This window comes from Hippopotamus amphibius, chromosome 2 (assembly GCF_030028045.1).
Source record: "Hippopotamus amphibius kiboko isolate mHipAmp2 chromosome 2, mHipAmp2.hap2, whole genome shotgun sequence".
NCBI lineage: Eukaryota > Metazoa > Chordata > Mammalia > Artiodactyla > Hippopotamidae > Hippopotamus > Hippopotamus amphibius.
In genome coordinates, this window is record NC_080187.1 from 206950218 (window position 1) to 206972070 (window position 21853).

General features: G+C 35.3%; 1 protein-coding gene across 6 annotated transcripts in view; it reads right to left on the reverse strand.

The window, feature by feature from the left end:
- The window catches only part of DENND4A (DENN domain containing 4A), a 114116-nt gene that overhangs the window by 18702 nt on the left and 73561 nt on the right, over positions 1 to 21853 (reverse strand). For 4 of the 6 annotated variants that reach the window (XM_057722899.1, XM_057722900.1, XM_057722898.1 and 1 more), the window contains 10 exons: positions 20585 to 20720; positions 20009 to 20215; positions 19787 to 19915; positions 19383 to 19524; positions 18847 to 18978; positions 16687 to 16803; positions 15950 to 16078; positions 10118 to 11217; positions 5036 to 5222; positions 686 to 780 (listed from right to left, as the gene is read on the reverse strand). In XM_057722899.1, the coding sequence (XP_057578882.1) occupies positions 686 to 780; positions 5036 to 5222; positions 10118 to 11217; positions 15950 to 16078; positions 16687 to 16803; positions 18847 to 18978; positions 19383 to 19524; positions 19787 to 19915; positions 20009 to 20215; positions 20585 to 20720 (2374 nt within the window). The remainder of the gene's footprint in view (positions 1 to 685; positions 781 to 5035; positions 5223 to 10117; positions 11218 to 15949; positions 16079 to 16686; positions 16804 to 18846; positions 18979 to 19382; positions 19525 to 19786; positions 19916 to 20008; positions 20216 to 20584; positions 20721 to 21853) is intronic. The other 2 variants (XM_057722902.1, XM_057722903.1) reach the window with 2 other exon arrangements.

Below are 21853 nucleotides of genomic sequence, written 5' to 3' on the forward strand. Positions count from 1 at the left end.
GTAAATGTTGTCATTACATTAATAAAATATAGAAATTCCCAAAGCAACCAGAAACTTTGTAAATTATAACATCAGTGCTCATCATTTTCTAGCTGCATGCAAATTTATTTTCCAAATTTATGCAAATTAGTGTGAAACAGCAACATTCACAAATGTATTTGGAAGCAATTTTTACACAAAAATTTTAAAGTATAAAAGTACAACCTTTTCATTGTAAGAAAATTGGATATAGCAGCATATCCAGGAGATATCTACATCAAACTGATACAAAGAATGAAAAACATGATGGCAAAAGTTGAAACAAATGCCAAAACTGCTTCCAGTATCCTCATCCAAAAAATGTGCCTGCACAGCAAAATTAGTTACACATGTTTAAGATGTGAAATAAAAATTCAAAGAGGACATACATAAGACAAGAGGCAAATATAAATGCTGAAAATAAAAATGCTTTTGTATGTTGATACATATCAAAGGAAGTATGGAATTTTTCTTAACAGAAAAAGTTGTATGACTTCAATAATCTGAGATACTAGATATTTTAAGTTTATTCAGGAGCAATATACATTCTAAAATTTTCAGGTGCCATATATTTAACTTTTTATCACTCTACCAGAGACCATCAATAGTTAAGAAATGTAAATTTTATTAAGTAGTACATGAAGATGTTCCTTTGATTAAATTGTACCTCCATTGCATAGTTCTGGAAGATATTTGTATTACTCGTGTTGCAGGAAGACGCCACTTCTGATTTCCCAGGTAAGGCAAACTTGGACAAGGATCCTGTTCATTATTAAAAAACAAGGAGCAAAACCATTAAAATTAACAGAAAGGATATGAGAATCTTTCTTGTATAAATTCTCTGGTAAAATGTCAAACTGTTCTATTTAAAATTATTTAAAACGACACAGGTAATTTAAGAAAAAACAAATAAATAATAAAAAATGTTTTTCAACATGCGCATTTGTGTTTCAAGTATGCACCTAAGGAAATTTGCTTTAATTCATTACCCACTTACTAAGCACTTTGTGTGTACAGGCTAAAAGGCATTATATGTCTAAGGTCTAAAAAGTATAAAATAGCTGATCTTAATTCAGATCACGAGAAGAATTACTGGTAACTCTCTGCCTTATAAGGATCTTTAAAATCTGGAACAGTAATCTTGCTCTTAAACACTAGGGAAGAGTTTCCGAGCATATTCTTAAGAGCAAAGGGATATTAGTAGGTATTAAAATGACAACAAAAACTAAGGGCAGTTCTGTGGTCAGCTGAATTGCTGACAGTGGCTATATCTAGTTAGGAAAACTGGAGGTAATCTATACATTTTCTATACTTTTTTCCCCAATAGTTACTGCATTTTATGAATGAACAATGGTATTTTTATAAATATAAAGGTTTTAAAAAAATTAATGGAATAAACAGTTTCAAGAAACAGAGGATAGGAGAGCACGTTAAACCCCACCATGGGGATACTATCAGCATAATCCGAACTAATGATCTGACTGCTTCAGCACATAAATGACAAGGGGGAAAAAAGAGATAGTTCTAGAGCTTCCACTAGCCCTAGGCCCTGCCACACAGATGCAGAGAGAGCTGAAGCCTCACATCACCCTTTAAGATGCTTAGAAATGGTGGTAACTGCAGTTCTTTCCTGATATTCCCCCAATAACCTTCTGTAATCCCCCTCTGCTAAAGCTAGTTCAAAATTGCTATCTATTAGCCTTGACTAATTCAATCATTTATGCGGGCAGCCTACCTTTTGTATCTAATCAATCTACAGCACAGAATAAATATTCTTTTTAGCAATCAGGTTGTGAGGTAAGCCTTATTTACATAGCTCAATACACTGTTCTTGTATGTTAGAAAAAAATAAGGGGTGGGGAACTAATCACCTGATTTCTTTGTGAATATATGACAGGGGCGGGGAAGACAGGGAACAAAGATGAGAGGCAGTTAGCAGACACATCAAACAAATGTAACAAGCAGACCTGGTTTGGGTCTCAATTTGAACAAACCACTTATACAAAGAGTTTTATGAGATAGCTGTGAAAATTTAAACTAAGTATATACTTTACATAAGATATTATGATAAATACTGTCACATTAAAAAATATAACATTACAATTTCGTTTTAAAAAAATGAATGCTTCACAAAAGATACATACTGTATGAGTTCACAAAATGTTCAAAAATGGCCATGCTGACATATAGTGTTAGAAGATAATGTTCATCTGTGAAGGGAGTGGTGAGCAGATGTGGGCATGAGAGAGGGTTCTGGATGCTGTTAATGTTCTGTTTCTCTTTTTGTGAAATATACAGCATCTACATACATAAAAATGTACACACTACATGTATAACATAAAGTAAATAAATTTATTAAAGTAACTTTAATAAGTTTTAAAACTTTTATAAAAGATAAAACTTTAAAAAGATATAACATTAAAGTCCTTATGTTTTAGAAATACATGTTGAAGTATTTATGAATAAAATTATATATTGTTTGGGATTTACTTTAAAATAATCCAGTGGGGAAGGGAAAAATGCTGGTGGCAGAAGAGAGGGGGTAAAATATAAAACAAGATTGGCCATTTGTTGATAACTGTTGAAGTTGTGTGAAGGGTACATGGGAGCTCATTGTGTTATACCTTCTACTTTTGAGATTGTTTGAATATTTCCACAATAAAAGCTTTTTTTTTTTTTTTTAATTTTTATTTTTATTTTTATTTTTTTGGGGGTACACCAGGTTCAATCAACTGTTTTTATACACATATCCCCATATTCCCTCCCTTCCTTGACGCCCCCGCCTCGAGTCCCCCCCACCCTCCCTGCCCCAGTCCTCTAAGGCATCTTCCATCCTCGAGTTGGACTCCCTTTGTTATACAACTTCCCACTGACTATTTTACAGTTGGTAGTATATATATGTCTGTGCTACTCTCTCGCTTCTTCTCAGTTTCCCCTTCACCCCCCGCCCCCTCCCATACCTCGAGTTCTCCAGTCCATTCTCTGTATCTGCTTCCTTGTTCTTGTCACTGAGTTCATCAGTACCATTTTTAGATTCTGTATATGTGAGTTAGCATACAATATTTGTCCTTCTCTTTCTGACTTACTTCACTATGTATGACAGATTGTAGTTCTATCCACCTCATTACATATAGCTCCATCTCATCCCTTTTTATAGCTGAGTAATATTCCATTGTATATATATGCCACATCTTCTGTATCCATTCATTTGTTGATGGGCATTTAGGTTGCTTCCATGTCCTGGCTATTGTAAAGAGTGCTGCAATAAACATTATGGTACAAGTTTCTTTTGGGATTATGGTTTTTTTTGGGTATATGCCCAGGAGTGGGATTACTGGATCATATGGTAGTTCTATTTGTAGTTTTTTAAGGAACCTCCAAATTGTTTTCCATAGTGGCTGTACCAACTTACAGTCCCACCAACAGTGCAGGAGAGTTCCCTTTTCTCCACACCCTCTCCAACATTTGTTGTTTCCAGACTTTGTGATGATGGCCATTCTGATTGGTGTGAGGTGATACCTCATTGTGGCTTTGACTTGCATTTCTCTGATGATTAGTGACCCACAATAAAAGCTTTTTAAAATAGCAAAGATGCAAATTTAAAAAACATCATAATGCATTCATTCCTCACATCATATACCAGGATAAATTTCAAATGGATTAAATATCTAAGTCAAGGGTCAAATCTATTTTTGTGTGACCACAAGCTCAGAATAAGTTTTACATTTTAAAGCACTGTTAGAAAAAAAGAAAAAGACAAAGAATATGTGATAGAGATGTATGTGGCCCACAAAACCTAAACTATTTACAATATGGCCCTTTATAGAAAAAGTCTGCTGACTCCAGAAAGTGTTACAAAGGAAATCAGAGAAGTATCAGAAGAAAACAGTGGTGAACCTAGGGAAGGGGAAATCTTTCCTAACTACTCAAAATCTAGTAGCCATAGGGCAAAAACTGATATATTTGATGACATAAAATTAAAAACTTTTCTGTGGGGAAAAAAAAACCCTGAACTTAACACACCTGGAAAAGGTACCTGCCACTTATATAAGAGACAAAGGATTAATTCCCTAATATAAAAAGAGCTATTAAAACTTAAAAACAAACAATGGGGTGGGGGTGGGGGTGGGGGTGGGGGTGGGGAACCAAAAAGTGAAAGTGAAAAGCAGGCAAAGGATAGTTCACAGAAAAAGAAATACAAATAGTCCTTAAACATATAAACAGATATGCAACTTGATTTATAAGATAAATATATATGAAAACTAAATTGAAATACATTCTTCACCTATCAGATGGCAAAAATCCAAAAGTGTGCTAACATAATTTTCTTCACAAGGCTGTGGGGAAATAGGTACTCTTATATCTACCTGTGGGAATACAAAATAGTATACCCCTGAGGAAGGAACTTGGCAGTATCACTTCAAGAAAGAACTTGGAAGTATCTTCCAAAGATACCCTGGCAAAAATATGACATCTATGCACCATAGTACATGTACATATTTATAACAGTTAAAGACTGAGAACTTAAAGTTCATCAATAGGGAAGTGGTTAAAATAAACCAATACATCCACACATGATGAACAATGCAACTGTAAAATGAATGAGGGACAACGCTATGTGATGATTCAGAGTGTTATTCAGAAAATAGCGTTAAGTAAAAAAACCAAGGAACAGTTAAGTGTTTATAGTATGTTACCTTTTGAATAAGAAGACAAGGAGGTACTAAGAACACACATACACATAACACACACACGTTTTTTAAAAAGCACATTTTAAAAAAAGCACATTTAAAAAAAAGCAACAATGAAAGGATTAAATCAAAATGAATAAAAATGTCTACTTCTAAGGACAGTGAGAAAACAAGATGAAGGGATGAGGACGGAAGCTAGACTTCTCTGAAAGTACCTTGGTTCTCTATTGTTTTGAGCCATGCAACTGTTTTACAAAATTAAAATGTAAAGGAGAAAAAGTAAAGGTACATATCAAATGCAGTATGACAGAACTGTTTGGACAAACCTTCTAGGGAGGCAGAACTTTCCAGGCTTGTTCTGCTGAAATCAATTCCCTTAGTCCCTGAAGTGGCACTGCTCTCCTGAGAAGTGGCTCCTTCCAACTCGTGGCAGACATCTTCATCTGTTAAAGAGGTAGATTCAGAATCCTGGGCTCCCACTGAAGAAAGACTGGTACGATCAGAACTTTGATCCTAAGGACATAATTATAAGCTTAATTTCCTTCATATTTGAAGTTAGTTATTTAAAAGGTCACTTGTAAGGCACAGGAAATGCTTAATTACTGAGATGATCAGTTAATCAACATTACAACTTCTAGGGGAAAAAAACCCCAAACAATTTTACAAGGGCATACTAATTTGGACAAACACGAGCTGGAGATCAGTTTTTAAGACAGCATTTCTTAGTCAGATCAAAGCAGATACCTGTTAGTTAGATAACTGCTAACTTTAAGTTTTTATTGTTAATTTTCTTCCCTGAAAATCCCAAGCCCAGGATAATACCATTAAAAAATTACACTTTATTCTCTTTTAATTTATGTTTACATTTTATTCTTTTCCATAACAATCCAGGTTTCAAAGATATATTTCTAATTTTCATTTTTGAGAACACCAAAGTATTTTTTCTGGTTATACCAGTAATATGTAAGAAAATTTGATAAAGACTTTTGTATTAAGAGAAAAAAATTTTAAATACTTGTAACTCCACCACCCAGATACAACAACACTTTTTTTTTCCTAGTCATGTGTGCGTGTGTGGGTGTATGTGTGTTACTGAGTTATTTTTAAGACTGCTTGAATATTTTTACTGGCTTTTTGGGTGGGTGCTCTAGGGATTGCAATACATATATTTAATCATTTACAGTCGACTTAAAATTAGTATTGTACCACTTCATATATAACTATAATGAATGTCAGTACAGTGAGTCTCTTTCTTTTTTTAAAATTTTCTCAGACTTTTACTTTCAATTTTATTCATTTTAAGAAGGTTGAGGGACTTTCCTGGTGGTGCAGTGGTTAAGAATCCACCTACCATTGCAGAGGACACCGGTTCAATCCCTGGTCCAAGAAGATCCCAAATGCTGCGGAGCAACTAAGCCCATGCACTACAACTACTGAGCCTGCAAGCCACAACTACTGAGCCCATGCAAAGACTAGCCCCTGCTCGCCACAACTAGAGAAAGCCTGTGTGCAGCAACGAAGACTCAGTGCAGCCCCCCCACCCCCCACCCCCCAAAAAAAGGTTGACTAAAATAAAATTATTATTATTTTGACTGTGTTGGGTCTTAGCTGTGCACCTTGTTGCAGTGCACAGGCTTCTTACTGCGGTGGCTTCTCTTGTTGCAGAGCACGGGCTCTAGGTGCACAGGCTTCAGTAGCTGTGGCATGTGGGCTCAGTAGTTGTGGTGCAGGGACTTAGTTGTTCCGAGGCATGTGGGATCTTCCTGGACCAGGGCTGGAACCCATGTCCTCTGCAGTAGCAGGTGGATTCTTAACCATTGCGCCACCACGGAAGTCCCATGTCTCTTAATCACTATAAAACCTCTACACGTATTGAAAATCCCATGAGATGATGTTTGAATTTTTTTTTGCACAAGTATTTTAAGGCATTTAAAAGGTTTAAAAAAAAAGTGGTCTTTCATATTAACCAGCTATTTACCATCTATTTTGCTCTTTCTTCATTCCAAAAGACACAGGTTTTTTTGTGGTATCATTTTGCTCCAGCCTGAAGAACTTCCTTTAGCATATTTTATGGAGCAGTTCTGCTAGTCATGAATTCTTTTTCTTTATCTGAAAATGTTTTTATTTCACCTTCACCCCTGAATAATATTTTCACCAGATATGGAATTCTGGGTTGACAGGCCTTTTCTTCAACAGGTTAAAGGGGTTGTTCCACTGTATTCTTCCCTCCACAGATTATGATAAAAACACATGGTTATTCAAATCCTTATTCCTCCGTAGGTAAGGTGTCATTTTTGTTTAACAGCATTCAAGATATTTTTTTCCTTGTTTTTCTTCCCCAGCAGTTATTTTCTTATTAGAAATGGATATCTTTGGTTATTAACGGTTTGCTTTTATGTATATACAGGTGTGGTTTTCTTTGAGTTTATCCTGTCTATAGTTTACTATCTGTAAATCTAAATCTTTTACTAAATTTGGGAAATCTTACCCATTGTTTCTTCAAATATCTTTTCTACCACAATCTCTTTCTCTCTTCTGGAATTCCAATTATATGTCATACATTTTGATACAGTCCCATAACTCTCTGAAGCTCTGTTCATTTTGATAAAGTCTCTCTCTGTTCTTCCAACTGAATGATTTCTATTACTCAGTCTTCAAGTTCACTGACTCTCCTCTGTCATCTCCATTCTGCTACTGAACCCATCCAATGAGTTTATTCCAGAAACTGTTTTTTATTATAAAATTTTTTTTTTACAAATAATTTATTTTTCTGGATAAGAATTCCTTTCTTTTCATTTATTTCAAATGTGTTTTTTCTTTTCTTCAGGGAATCTAGTTATAATAGGTGCTTTAAAGTTTCCATCTGATGTTCCAACATATGGGTTATCTCAGGATTGTCTTTTCCTTGAGAATTGGTCACATTTTCCTGGTTCAAGTAATTTTGGATTTTATTTTGGACACCATGAATGTGACACTGTGTCATCTGGGTTCTGTTGTAATCTCTTGCAGAATGTTGAGCTATTGTTTTAGCAGGCAATCAACTGAGTTATGTTCAGATTGTAATTTGTGTTTTGATTTTTGTAGGTGGTGATTTAATTCTCAGTTTAATTCTCTAAGCCCCTGTCCATGCTGGTCTGCATCTATCCCACGTATGTGTAGCTCAGGGGTGAGGCCAAGACTTGTGTGGGCCAGACACAGAATTAGGAATCCTTCTTTCACAGATTCCCCTCATACTCTCCAGCCCACAGAGGCCCTCTTCCCTGGTTGCTCTGTCCAGGAAATATGGGGATTCTCTTGAAGTTTTAGCTGCTAGGGATGCCATGCCACACTGTGACTGGCAGCTGCTCTTGGAGCAAAGATGCGTGAGAAAGAAAATGGGAAATTTTCCACACAACCTGTTGCTTTTATTTTTCAGAATGTTTAGATAGTTGACTTTTGTATTTTGTCTGGAGTTTTTAGTTGTAAATCGGTGGGAGGGATGGGCTTTAGTGGCCTTCTGTTACCACAGTGGAACTACAACTCTGACCCAAATTTTTAAAGAATATTTTTGCTGGGTACAGAAAAACAGGTTGGCAGTCATTTCCTTTCAGTTCTCTAAAGATGTGTTTCCAGTGTCTTTTGACATCACAGTTTCTATTCAGAAGACAACTGTCAGTTTTCTTATTGTTTCTCTTTTGAAGGTAATATGTCTCTTTTCTTAGGATTTTCTCTTTGTATTTCATTTTCATGTATTTTAACATAAGATGCCTAAGTATATTTTGTTTGTTTTTTGCATTCTGCTTGACATTTGTAGATCTCCTAAATATGTGAGTTGATATCTTAATCACTTCTGGAAAATTCTTGGCAATTAGCTTTTTAAATGTTCCTTCTACCTGGTTCTTTCTTCTTCTTCTGGAACTCAATTACATCAATGTTAGGCATTTTCACTAAACCCCACATTTTTTTCCTGTATTTTCCAAATTTTTTTTCTATCTGTACTTCAGTGTGGATATTTTCTACTAACTTCCCATCAGTTTACTAATCTTTCTTCTGTGTTTTGTCTACTGTTAAACCCAACTACTGCATTCTTAATTCTGCATCTTTTTCAGTTCTAGAATTTACACTGGTTCTTTTCAAAAGATAATGACCTGGTGAAATTTTCCATCTTTCTAGCTTTTTTTTTTTCACCCTTTCCTCTATTTTCTTGGACATATTTTAATTACTTCAAAGTACCTTGCTAATTCAAATATTTAGATCACCTGAAGGTCTGTTTCCTCCATCTGCTTTTCTTCTGCTTTTAGTTATAGTCCTTGTCTCTCAGTATAGCTATTTTGAATTGAATAACAGAACATAAAAAATTATACATAAGAAACTGTAAGGAATCTAGTTGATGCTCTGTTCCTCTGGAAAGGACACACTTTTTCCTTGTTAGAGTAAAGGCTGATTAGTTTAATCTAATCATGGACCAAGCTGAGTCCAGCCTAGGTTCCAGTTTTGGTCAGGTTCAGTCTACCTCTGGTTTGACAATGCTCCTAAGGCATAGCTCTGCAGAAATTTGAACTAAGGGCCTGGTGTGTACACCAAAGCTTCCCTGCCCTCACTTCCCCCAGCTCCCAGAAGCTCATGAACTAAACTATTGTATTCCTGGCACCATGAAACTGTTGAGAACTCTTATTCATCAGAGACTTTCTGCTTACCTTTCCAGACTCTTGTTTCATGCAGCCATCAGTATTTGGAAAATGTCTTGAAGGAAAAAACTTGTCTATCTGAGGACCCTCAAGTCTCTATTTTTGTCTCTCCAGCTCCACAAGATCTCAAAAATCCTGCTGGCTCCCTCCCCTCTCCACAGTCCTCTGATAAGGCAAAACCTGGATTTGCAACCTCTTGCTCTGTGCTCAGAATGAGCAAATGTCCTCATGGAAAAAAGTTGCTATAGAACTTCAGCTCATCTCTGCAATTCTCCTTTCTCTAGAATGTTGTCCCCTCTACTTAGTTGTTTCGGCAGTTCTCTGATGACTTTAAATAAATTCTATACTTCATCTAGCTTTTTGCTTTGGGAGATATACAGGGGTATCACAAGGTACTCCATTCTAACCAGGAAGAGAAATCCTATGCCTCGCTGGTAATTTTTGAAGGCAATAAATAATGAAGTTCAGTAAGCATTTTCATACGAATCTAATTTTCACTCCAGCTGCAAATCACTTTTTCAAAACTGAACTAAAAACATAAGCTTATTTAATGAATTCTTTCCTTTTGAAGTTATTATTCAAAAGTCCAAATTCTGATACTTACAAACCTTATACATCCCAAGAGTCCTTTCTGTAAAGCTGTATTTTAGGAGGATGGTAAAAACAGACACCTTAGCAAGTAAGGGACTTTTGGCGGTGGAAGAGGGTAAAAGGAAAAGTGGAAAATAGTGATGAACCTACCTTGGAGGATGTGGTGTACATGGTGAATCTTGAATACCATTTGCTTGCTTTCTCTGCAACTCCTTTTCCAGCAGTGAACATACTGTTTCTTAGAACATCTAGTTTAGGTACTAGTAGTGTATCTAAGTTAAATGAAGGAGATGAATGGGTTAATGCATCTTGAGATTCTTCCCTAAATGGGCAAGTAGGTGAGAAGGCTGGAGAAGACCAGAGTCTATCCCTTGGCCTGTCCTCGCTTTTTGAGTAACTTTTAGATTTGGTAAGTCTCACTGGCCTAGGAGAATTAGGAGGCAGGCTAGATCTTCTGCATGCCTTCACCAGCGTTGGACTTTTCTTTGTAGTTACTTTATCATCACAGGCCCGTTGTAAATCAATACTTGGTGTTCGACTTGTCAAAGGACTGCTCATGTTATTCATATACATCACAATTTCTTCAGCTAAATCCCGCCTAGCAGATGGTGTTGAAACACTTTTGCTATCATCTTCTTCCTCTTCCTCCTCCTCTTTTTGCTGCTGTTCAGTCTCAGCAACCAAAAGAGAGAGGGGATCAAATCCTGTTGCAACATCAGTTTTTTCAAAAGGTTTTACTGAGAAGCTGCTGCTCAAGCGCTGACGCCTCTTGGGATTTTGTGGAGCAACGTACCCCACCTTTGATCCATCTGTTTCATTGTCTAAGTCTTCTAAGTCAAATATAACAGGAGAATCCACTTTGTCTGCCAAACAATTACAGCCATCAAAAGGTGTATCATCATCACTAGATTCCTTTTCTATACTGCCTCTCTTTGATCTTAAAGATGGCTTTCCAATATCAAGACTATTTGGTCTTGTGCTTTTTGAGATTACATTTGAAAGAATTTTGGCATCAGCTCCTAATTTTTCAACCATATCTCCAGGGTTTGCTTCCTGGTTGATTCTATTGAGCATAAGTCCCATCAGTACTCCTCCACTAAGATTGCGGTTCCTACTTCCCCAGGACATCTGCTGCTGCAAATGAGGCTCATTGTCACTTTTATGTCTTTTCCTGAAGCATCTACTTTGAATACTTCCTGCTTCATTTGTATCCTCAAAAGATGATATTAAGAGTGGCTCAGACGTGCTTTCTAAAAAAACAAGAAAAGTGTTTTTAGCCACGAAAAATGTAATATGCAAATATAAGTTGTCTTGAATATTTAAGATACTAGTAATAAAAATAATGGAAAGCACTCATCAAGTGCCTGCTACTTCACAGGCGCTATACTTACATTATCTACCATAATCATTCCAACATGCTATGGGTGGAGAAAAAACTGATACTCAGAAAGATTAATTACCTCCTAAAGTTACCTAGTCCTTAAGTGACAGAACGGGATTCAAATCAAATATGTAAGTTTCGCTCTAAGATATAAGGATGCACTGCTTTTTAAAACTTATAAGTTAAAGACTAATATTTACCCTTGGTATATTTAATAACAACAATAATAATGATGGTGAATTTATGTCCACTTCACTGCACTGATTAAATAACAATGGTTATACAATTGTGGTTGTGCTAGACGACCTTAAGAGTCTGAGTCTTCTGCCTATAAAAAGAAAAAACCAAAACCACTAAACCAAACCAAAGACAGCTATGTGAGCTTTATTCATAAATAAAAATTATTTTTAAAACTCCAAATCCTTATGACTATAGATGTGGCTAAATAATTTTCCCTTTGCTTTACATATTGATTCAAGTTTATAACAGTCAAATGTGAATGGCCACTTTCTACTCAGAAACACTGTTCACCGCTTTTTACCAAATTACTTAGGTACCTACGCTGAAAGCAGATATCTACATTTTTGATCACTTTCATTGTCCTTATTATGTGGGAGTTTTCTAAAGCATTAGTCTAGGTATGGTACTGTTACCTACTCTTTTTACATGTTTTATCCAACAGAATTAGCTCTTTAAAACCAGGCAATTACGAAAAATGTGCTTTTTCCCTGTCATATGATGCATTCAGATAACAGGATAGGAGATAAAACGGACTACTAGAGACCAGAAAAGCCTACAAACTAACACTGTTTAATAAGCATACAGAATTAACAATGAAAACAGTACAGCAGAAAAGTAAAGTGTATTCTTTTTTTTCTATATCAGCTTATGATTAAGTATATAAGAAACCAAGCGTGTACTTTCTTCTGATATTCTTGGAAACTTCTTGCTTGACAGCTTATATATTATCAAAGACCTGAAGGAATCTTATAACCCAAAGATAAAACTCTAGCACTGCACTTAAATACATGTGCAAGGGTTCCTTTGTAAAGTAAGAACTATGCGATGGCCTAAAGACAAAGCTTGTTATCAAATTATATACCATTTGTTATACAGCAACTTCCCACTAGCTATCTATTTTACACTTGGTAGTATATATATGTCTATGCTACTCCCTCACTTCGTCCCAGCTTCCCCTTTGCCCCCCGCCCCCCCAACCCCATGTCCTCCAGTCCATTCTCTGCATCTGCATCCTTATTCTTGCCCTGTCACTGGGTTCATCAGTACCTTTTTTTTTTTTTTTTTAGATTCCATATATGAGTTAGCATACAGTATTTGTTTTTCTCTTTCTGGCTTACTTCACTCTGTATGACAGACTCTAGGTCTATCCACCTCATTACATATAGCTCCATTTCATTCCTTTTTATGGCTGAGTAATATTCCATGGTATATATGTGCCACATCTTCTTTATCCATTCATCTGTTGATGGGCATTTAAGTTGCTTCCATGTCCTGGCTATTGTAAATAGTGCTGCAATGAACACTGCAGTACGTGTTTCTTTTTGGATTATGGTTTTCTCTGGGTATCTGCCCAGGAGTGGGATTGCTGGGTTGTCGGGAGCCGTCTGGACAAGCCAATGCTGTAACAAGGTCACCACGCTCCAAGGAGGACCGCAAGTCGAGAACTCCTTGGAAGGGCATTTCGGAGCAGGAAGCTCGCAAGGCCACCGCTCCGCAAGGACAGGCCCCAGACCATCTCCACCCATTTACATTCTGTTCTTTGTTTCTTTGTAATACTATGCTTACTAGGAATCTTGATTAGCCCAGCATGTTCTTTCCCTCTGAAGCAAGGTTCCCCTGGAAGAACATCTCCCGGGGGAAACTCAGAAATATTTCTAGAAAGAGGGGCACCATTTAGGGAACCAGGAATAAGAGGAATGTTTAGGTTATTACCACCCACTTCCCCTCCTTGTTTCTATGTCCCCAGGAAAGAACCAGGGTTCGACACATTCTTTCTCCGTTTCTACCCCACCAAGTCCCCTCCCACCACTCCTTGGTGGAAAAGGCAGGCACCTCAGGTTACTAATTGCTGGAGAAAAGAGAAGTTTGGCTTTTATTGTATACTCTTTAAACTTAGGAATGCTCATGATTGCAGCAGGCGTAAGTATAGACATAGACATTAGGCATAGGTATGGGTGCTAAGGGCTATAGTTTGCTTAAGATATAAGATTAAGAAGTTATTTACACATGCTTACCTCAGAGTCACAGCGTTTGCAAGGTACATGAGAACAATATAACCTTTTGTAATACGAGCAATGCAATTGTTAGGCCCATGGGGGCAAGAAGATGTTGTGACTTAAAGGGATGATTTCAGAGTAAAATGTTCCCCCTGACCCATAACGAAATGTTCCAGATCTGAGATTTGAGAAGTTGGGTACATGGGAAGGGTCCATAACGAAAGAAAAAAACTGGTAGATGCTGAGGGAAGATATGCTCTGTCATAAAAGATTTTTTCTGAGACATGCTTACTATATAAACACACAAAGCTCTGACAATAGAGAGAGATCCTGCATAGCTGACACAGGCCTCCTCGTCTCTTCCTTGCGCCGACGCCACTCATCCCTTGGGTACTCCTGGACCGGCTGGAGCTGGACTTTGGCACTGGGTCACATGGTAGTTCTATTTTTAGTTTTTTAAGGAACCTCCAAACTGTTTTCCATAGTGGCTGTACCAACTTACACTCCCACCAACAGTGCAGGAGGGTTCCCTTTCCTCCACACCCTCTCCAGCATTTATTGTTTCTAGATTTTTTGATGATGGCAATTCTGACTGGTGTGAGGTGATACCTCATTGTGGCTTTGACTTGCATTTCTCTGATGATTAGTGATGTTGAGCATCTTTTCATGTGTTTGTGAGCCATCTGCATGTCTTCTTTGGAGAAATGTCTATTTAGGTCTTCTGCCCATTTGTGGATTGGGTTATTTGCTTTTTTGGTATTAAGCTGCATGAGCTGCTTATATATCTTGGAGATTAATCCTTTGTCCGTTGCTTCGTTGGCAAATATTTTTTCCCATTCTGAGGGTGGTCTTCTTGTCTTATTTATTGTTTCTTTTGCTGGGCAAAAGCTCTTAAGTTTTATTAGGTCCCATTTGTTTATTCTTGATTTTATTTCCATTATTTTAGGAGGTGGGTCAAAAAGGATCTTGCTTTGGCTTATGTCATAGAGTGTTCTGCCTATGTTTTCCTCTAGGAGTTTTATAGTGTCTGGCCTTACATTTAGGTCTTTAATCCATTTTGAGTTTAACAAATGCAAAAAATTTTAACGTTTAAGTTACAACAATTATCCAACAAAGAAATGCAACGAAAGACAGTTACAGATCATTTAACTTTTTTTTTGACAGTTAGAGCAGAGGTCTGCGAACTTTTTCTGTCAAGGGCCAGAAAGCAAATATTTTAGGCTCTGCAGGCCATACAATCTCTGTGGCAACTCCTAAGCTCTGCCAACATGGTGCCTAAGCAGCCACAGACAACACGTGAGTGAGTGAGCTGGTTGTGTGCCAATCAACTTTTGTTGATGATCACTGAACTTTGATTCATATAATTTTCATGTGTCACAAAATATTCTTCTTCTTTTAATTTTTTACTATTTAAAAATGTGAAAAACCATTCTTAGCTTGTGGGCCTGTACAAAAACCAGGCTGCAGGCCTGGTTTGGCCCATGGGCCAGTTTGCCTACCCCTGAGTTAGAGGCATATCTATCTATGCTGCAGAAAAACAAACATCATTGCAGCAGGGCCATTTACAGAGATATTTCAGTCTTGACAGCACAAGTCCTTCAATATTTGTTTAGATTATAATGATGCAGAATTGAGCTAATACAAAAATAAAATAATGTAATTATGAAATCAGACTATCAACATTAGAAACTCTGAATCTTACATCTGTTTTGCCCCCTCAAAATGGTCTGATGAAAAATTTGTGAGATCAAGTATTATCCCAGATCCTAAAATGGCTTTTCCATTAACTCAATAACTTATGTGACCTGCCAATAGTCTAACTGTGCCTGAGTTTTCTCATCTTTGAAAGATTGCTAATAACCCCCTCACTAATATAAGCATTGCTGTAATAATAAATATAAAATAATATATAAAAAGTGCTTTGAAAAGAAAAAAATATTAGGTATTGCTATTTAAACTACCTGAAGGACTATCCTTTTGCCTCTGAAAAAAGAGAAACAATACGAAGACTAAGGAACTCTATGCTACATTTAAAAATTGGCGAGGTGTATGGTACCCTCAGATTGATCATCTCACTTGCTCCCCACATCCCCCTTCCAAAAACTCCCCACAGTCCAAACTCAAAAGGTAGTCTGCAGCTTGTAGGTATGTCCCTTTACTTTGTTACAATAAAGGCTTAAACAAACTATATTATAAAATACAGAATTTAAGCTACTAAACTACCATGAGAGGCTGCACAAATACACCAAAACAAAACCAAAAAACAAACAAAAAAAACCCTGGAGAATTAAGACAAAAAAACATTCACTAGAAATACAGATATAAGTTATTCTGCACATAACAGAGGTATACTATTCAACTTACCTGTGTTTTCTCCTGATATTTTATCAGTACTATTATTTGTACCACTGAGGCGAACTATACTGGAAGAACTTTGATAATTGAGCTTAGGGAGACAATCAGCACTTCCCTTTGCACTCTCGCTCTCTGACACTGTAAAGATTAAAATGCAATTGTTAAGATGAAATCTATATACATCAGAGGAGCCATAAAGAGAAGTAGCTTTTAGTTCTAAATATTTCTACCTAAAAATAACTGGTAAGAAAATATTGAACACCTCTATATCTATTTGTCAATCACAAATAAGTGATACCATTTATTTGAGTCCTCAGGTGTGTATCAAACAACTAAGTACTGGTAATGCACGAGGTCCACGCATACATTTTATATTTCTTCTTTGGTTGCGAAACACTGCTTTTGATGAGGGGAGGTAAGCAGGAAAAATATGTCACAGACCATTAATAAAAGCATTAAATGAAAATACTGTTAAGCCCCAGAAAAGAGCCACTGTTTGAAGAAATATATATTTCTACTACAAGAATAGTATTTGATTGGAGAGTGTTTGCCACTGAGACTACACACTTCATGCATGAAGCATTTGTACGCTGGAATATTAGGTGGTGTACAGGACTTATAGTGGGAGGAAAGAGGAGTTACAATGAGAAAATGAAACATAAAATTAGTACTTTTACACTTAAAGTCACTTGACTTTTCTATTAATATAAGTTCACAATTTTATACAATATTAACTTAGTACCTACAGGAACTAGAGTCACTTCCTTTCTTATCTTTTTCTTCTTGAATGTCCTCAGTAGATGTATCCCCTCTTCTAACTTCATCCTTAGATAATGAATTATACCCAAGGTCAGACTGGCCATCTGGAAAAAGAAAAAGAAAAAAAACCCTATGCTGCTTATCATAAACTTAGTAAGAATAAATAGAATTAGAAGCAACACATTGGTGTTTAGATTTACTCAGAAATTTTTCTGGATAACTTCCAATTGAAAGCATTACTTTTTAGCTCCTCCCCATCTCTATTAACGTAAGAAAGGGATGATCACAAAATAATTTATTTTTAGTTCCACAATGTAGTCGACAGTAATTGTGCATGTTCACACTACTATCTGGGCTCCAAAAGACAGACAGCGAAACACTCTTTATACAAGTCCATGACCTTTCTAGGTGAAGGTCTGAGATCCCACTAAGCAATGGAGAAGAAAAATCTGTAGGGAACTCCTAACAAAACACTCATACATAGATCACTGGAGCCAAATGTCTAAATGATCTTGCCAAAAAATGGGTTTATTTAAATTTATTGATAGGTAGTTTTTCTGAAAATTCGATTGAATAATTATTGTATTGCACAGGAGTACAAATACATGGGAATAAGAAAAAAATCTAGTGTTAAAGTTGTTAAGAAAAGCAAACATTGCATCAATATAAGAAAACTTCTAATATACTGTTCTGTTAAAGAGGCTCTCTGTAATTTTCAACAAATTGTTTTTAATAAATTAGCATCAAAACATAAGGTTTTGAATTCTAGTACTCTGTCTTAGGAGACATGATTTTAAGTAAACCACTGAACCCTTCTGTTTGAATCTCAAGTTCCCAGATTTATAATATAAAAGGTTGTTATGATTATATGAGAGACTGCATATAAAATGGTTTTATAAACTTGCAAAGAACTATCCAAAGAAATTGTATTAAGTATCTTCACGTATTTACTTTAAAATCTTTGCTATAATTTTGAGTTTGTATTTTTTCTAATCAAAGTTTCATCTCTATTTCCAAAGAAACTATAAATTAAAAAATGTGAAGATAATCTTGATAAAATTCATGCTTTTATTAGGTTCTACACTGCTTTAAGATAGCCTTTTTAAAGTTATGGTTAAAAACAAAAGATGGATTTCTTCATTTTTAAGAGAAAATGCCTGAGGATGACAACTGTAACTCTGATTAAATTCACAACTGCATGAACAAGAAACAAAATCAGGCAAGGAAGAACAACTATGAAAATAACATTTCAACACATACAGCTTATATTTGTTACTCTTAAAAGTGTGCATAAAAGGAGACAGACCAAAATAATGTTAAAATTTGCAGAGATAGGAAACTTCATATTTTATTATTAATGCTTGGATTTTTAAATTTAAAGTTTCTGTCCATTGATAGGTAGATCTTACACTATATTCAAAAGTCATATCTAATTTTCATAATGTAATTATGAAAAGGACAGAATTATTCAAATATTTTTAGGTGTGTCAGTTTTAATAATATTTACAGAAAGCTTATATACAAATCTTATATTTTAATGAAATTAATATCTTCAGTGTTAGAATGCTATGTTTTATATACATTTAAAAAGTTTTCACTATAGCTTTTAATTTTAATATAGTTTAAGACTCAAAAAAGTTGCAAAAATAATACAGTACAGAGAATTCCTGTGTATCCTTTATCCAAGTTTCCCCTAATGATAATATCTTACAGGAAACATGGGACACTGTTAAATCTTGGAATTGATGTTGGTATGGTACTATTAACTCAGATCAGGGATCTAAGTTTCTTTTTTTAAAATCCTAATAACAGTAAAAAAAAAACAAAACTCCAATAACATGTTCATAATACAAAGAACTTATCCTAACAAAATGGTATGCTAAAGAGACCTGTGTGCTATCCAGAGTTAACTGGATTGTCATGGACTAAATAAATACCTGAATAAACTCTCAAACTTTCGTTTCTATTCAAATAGATAATGAATAAAATTGCAGTTATTAATACAATATCAAATCAAATGCCTACCATATAAAATTAAAAAGTGACAGTTAAATATATCATTGAGAATTAAAATCTAAAAAGGACAGGCTAACAAACCTAGTTTTTAAAATGTATTGTAATAAATGTATACATAAGCACACACAAACCTGTACTAGATCTATCATCAGAAGCATACACTTTGATTAAACCCGTATTAAAAGGTGCCTGCTCCACAGTGTGTGTCCCATGACCACTATCCATGCTGCCATGACTAACAGCATCCAGGTCACTGCCATCTGCTTAAGAACACAATTTGACAGCATTTTACTACTTAGGGAGATACCAAATATACACATTAGTTTGTTGCTCAAGCTAATAATCTACTAATATTGAATATGACAAGCGTCACAAAATTAGCAAAATACAACTATAACAAAGAAACCTACTGTGAATTATTAACGAATACTGAAACAAGACCACCAAAGGTTGAAAGTTTAACAGTTACAAGAACAAAAGTAAAATTTGGTGTTTTTTTAAACGGGAAGAATACTCTAATATTAAAGTTTGCTTAATGGCAATAAAAGCTAGAAAACATTCAATATTTTGAAACCAATTAAAATTTCTAAGGAGTAGAAACTGTAACTAGTCAATTAGTTTTAAAGAAAAAGTACAACATATACATCCCTTAAAAACCTCTAATTACCTGAGAGAGTTGTTTGTGATAAACGTGCATGTTTCTTTAAAGCTCTTTTGAACTGTGCTACTCCTAAAACAACGTTTCTCACTTTTGTCCAAAGAAAATAGCCACTACGACTCCTTGAAGGCCAGGTACTTTCCAAAACAGCCTATTCATTCAACAAAATAAAAGAATTAGTAAAATCATTTTTAAAAATGAACACCGATTGGCTTTAGAGTAAGTAAAGAATAAGTAGATTGTATAAAGCAAAATATCAATAGAACAAAAAATCTTACTTCTGACTTACAACATATATTTTAGATACTCTAAAATAAATATCAAATAACCTGTGCATCATTTATTTCTGCCATTCAACTATGGCTGTAAAATCACAAAAGTATATACTTCCTCCATTAAGTCAAAATAATTACCTTATTATAATAGCCATAAGTAATGGCATTGGGGTCAATACCAGCTTTCTGCATTTCAAAAAGCACTCGAACTGCAAGCACTGGCTGATCATACTGTCCACAGAGCTGCATAAGAATGCGGTAGCACACCTGGAACACAGTAATTTTCAAAGTGTATAGAAACAAAATATCTATGTACATAAATCTGGAATAAAGTAATGCATTTTAAAGGATAATTGTTACCTCATCAGGTGGATCCATCTTCTTTGACTGCATTTTTTTAAGCACATCATATGCTGTTTTCAGAGCCCTGACTTTTGAATGACATACTTTCACATAAGCTGGGAGACAAATAAACCATAGTCCGTAACAGTGACGCAGTAGACACCTAGACCACATCTGAGGAATGGAAGAATACCTCTTGGCAATTTTATGGGCTGATTTAATCTCCTAGAAAAAATGCAAGGATCTTCTTAATAAATTCACACACTTAAGCATCCTTATCCTTAACTGAAGGCTGAACAAGTACAACTCACATGCTTTTATAATGTTTCCCCAACAAAATCTGTCTATGATTAATATATATTCAAGCCTCTGCTTTCATCTGTGTTATACAATACGTAAAATAAAGTTCTAGGACAAGAGAACTGGTTAATTTTTTGAAGTCAGATTACTCTAAATTTTCTTCAGAATGCTTCAGGGAGCATAATCTATTAATAGTTACATGTGGGTAGTAAAGTATATTAAGAGAGGAAGACTGTCATATTTATTTTTGTTCTAATACTTGATTAGATGAGGAATACAAAGTCATCAAAGCACCTGTTTTGTTCTTCTGAACATGGGAGAAGGGCTACTAGGACTACTGGATTTTGAAGGCAATTTGCTCCTTCGTGTTTGTAGAAATCCTTCAGGTCTCTCAAATAAATTGTTCCTAAGAACTGGAAATCCATTATAGCTGTTTTCGGAAAAAAAAAAAGAAAACCTCAAGCACACATAGATGATCATACTGATTACAAGCTCAAAAAAGTTATGACCGATAACAACATATTTTAACGATCTTTCTTCATCAGACTATGATATATAATAAACAAATATTCATGCTAATGTTGCTTTTCTAACTATAATAATAAAAATGTAATAGCCATATACAGATTCAAGTACATATTTTGGAAGGAAAAAAGTGAAATACATTTAAATTTTGCTGAACTTAACATCTAACTCCAAAGTAACTCAAACTTTGTAAGTTAGTATTCATATAAATAAATAGCAAACACATCAGATAATATGACAGTGGGTAAAAGGCCCACCAAATCAATACTCATTCACACAGGACAGTTATTAATATCATTGCTTGGATTAACATATTACTGTAGAACCTTCCTCTTAAAAAAATGCAAATAACATAAGCCAACCAGGACAAGCTCTCACATTATTATGAATGGATTTATCAGGTTAGCTAAGTTGATTCAGGGCCTCATTTATGAGAAAGAAAATTAAAGAGGTTGGAGAAAAGGAAGAAAAGATTAGAATGGGTGACTATGAGAAAGTGGGCCTAATTTGGGTGCTAGTGCAGGTGTTTGGGGCATTTAAAAGGTAGCAGCAGCTGGGAAAAAGACATGCTAAAAACAACAGAAGAAGCCCCTGAGGAGCAAACTTATGCCACTTTATAATATTCTTAAAGGTATGTAGTTTTAATAAACTAAGAAGAAAACTAACTGTAAGATAAACTATATCTATTATACATTATTATAGGCAAATCCAGTCTCATAAGAACATGTTATTAATGAATGAGTGTTAAGTACGAATAAAATAGCAAAGAAGTTCAGGAAAACCATGTCCCTTAAAAAAGTTCATTGTATGTATATGGTGTGATAATAAGACCATTCTTTGTATCGTATGGAAACTTACTGTCGCATCATTTTACGCCGACCAATGTAAGTATATGAGTTACCTCCTATTAACAGGATCCACTGTGTCCATTAGAGACATATAAGTTTTTTTCCAATGATCGGTATGATTACACCAAAATCATATTAGTAGTCTCAAGGAAAAAAAATATGACGTAGATTCTTTAAAAAATGGGAACTT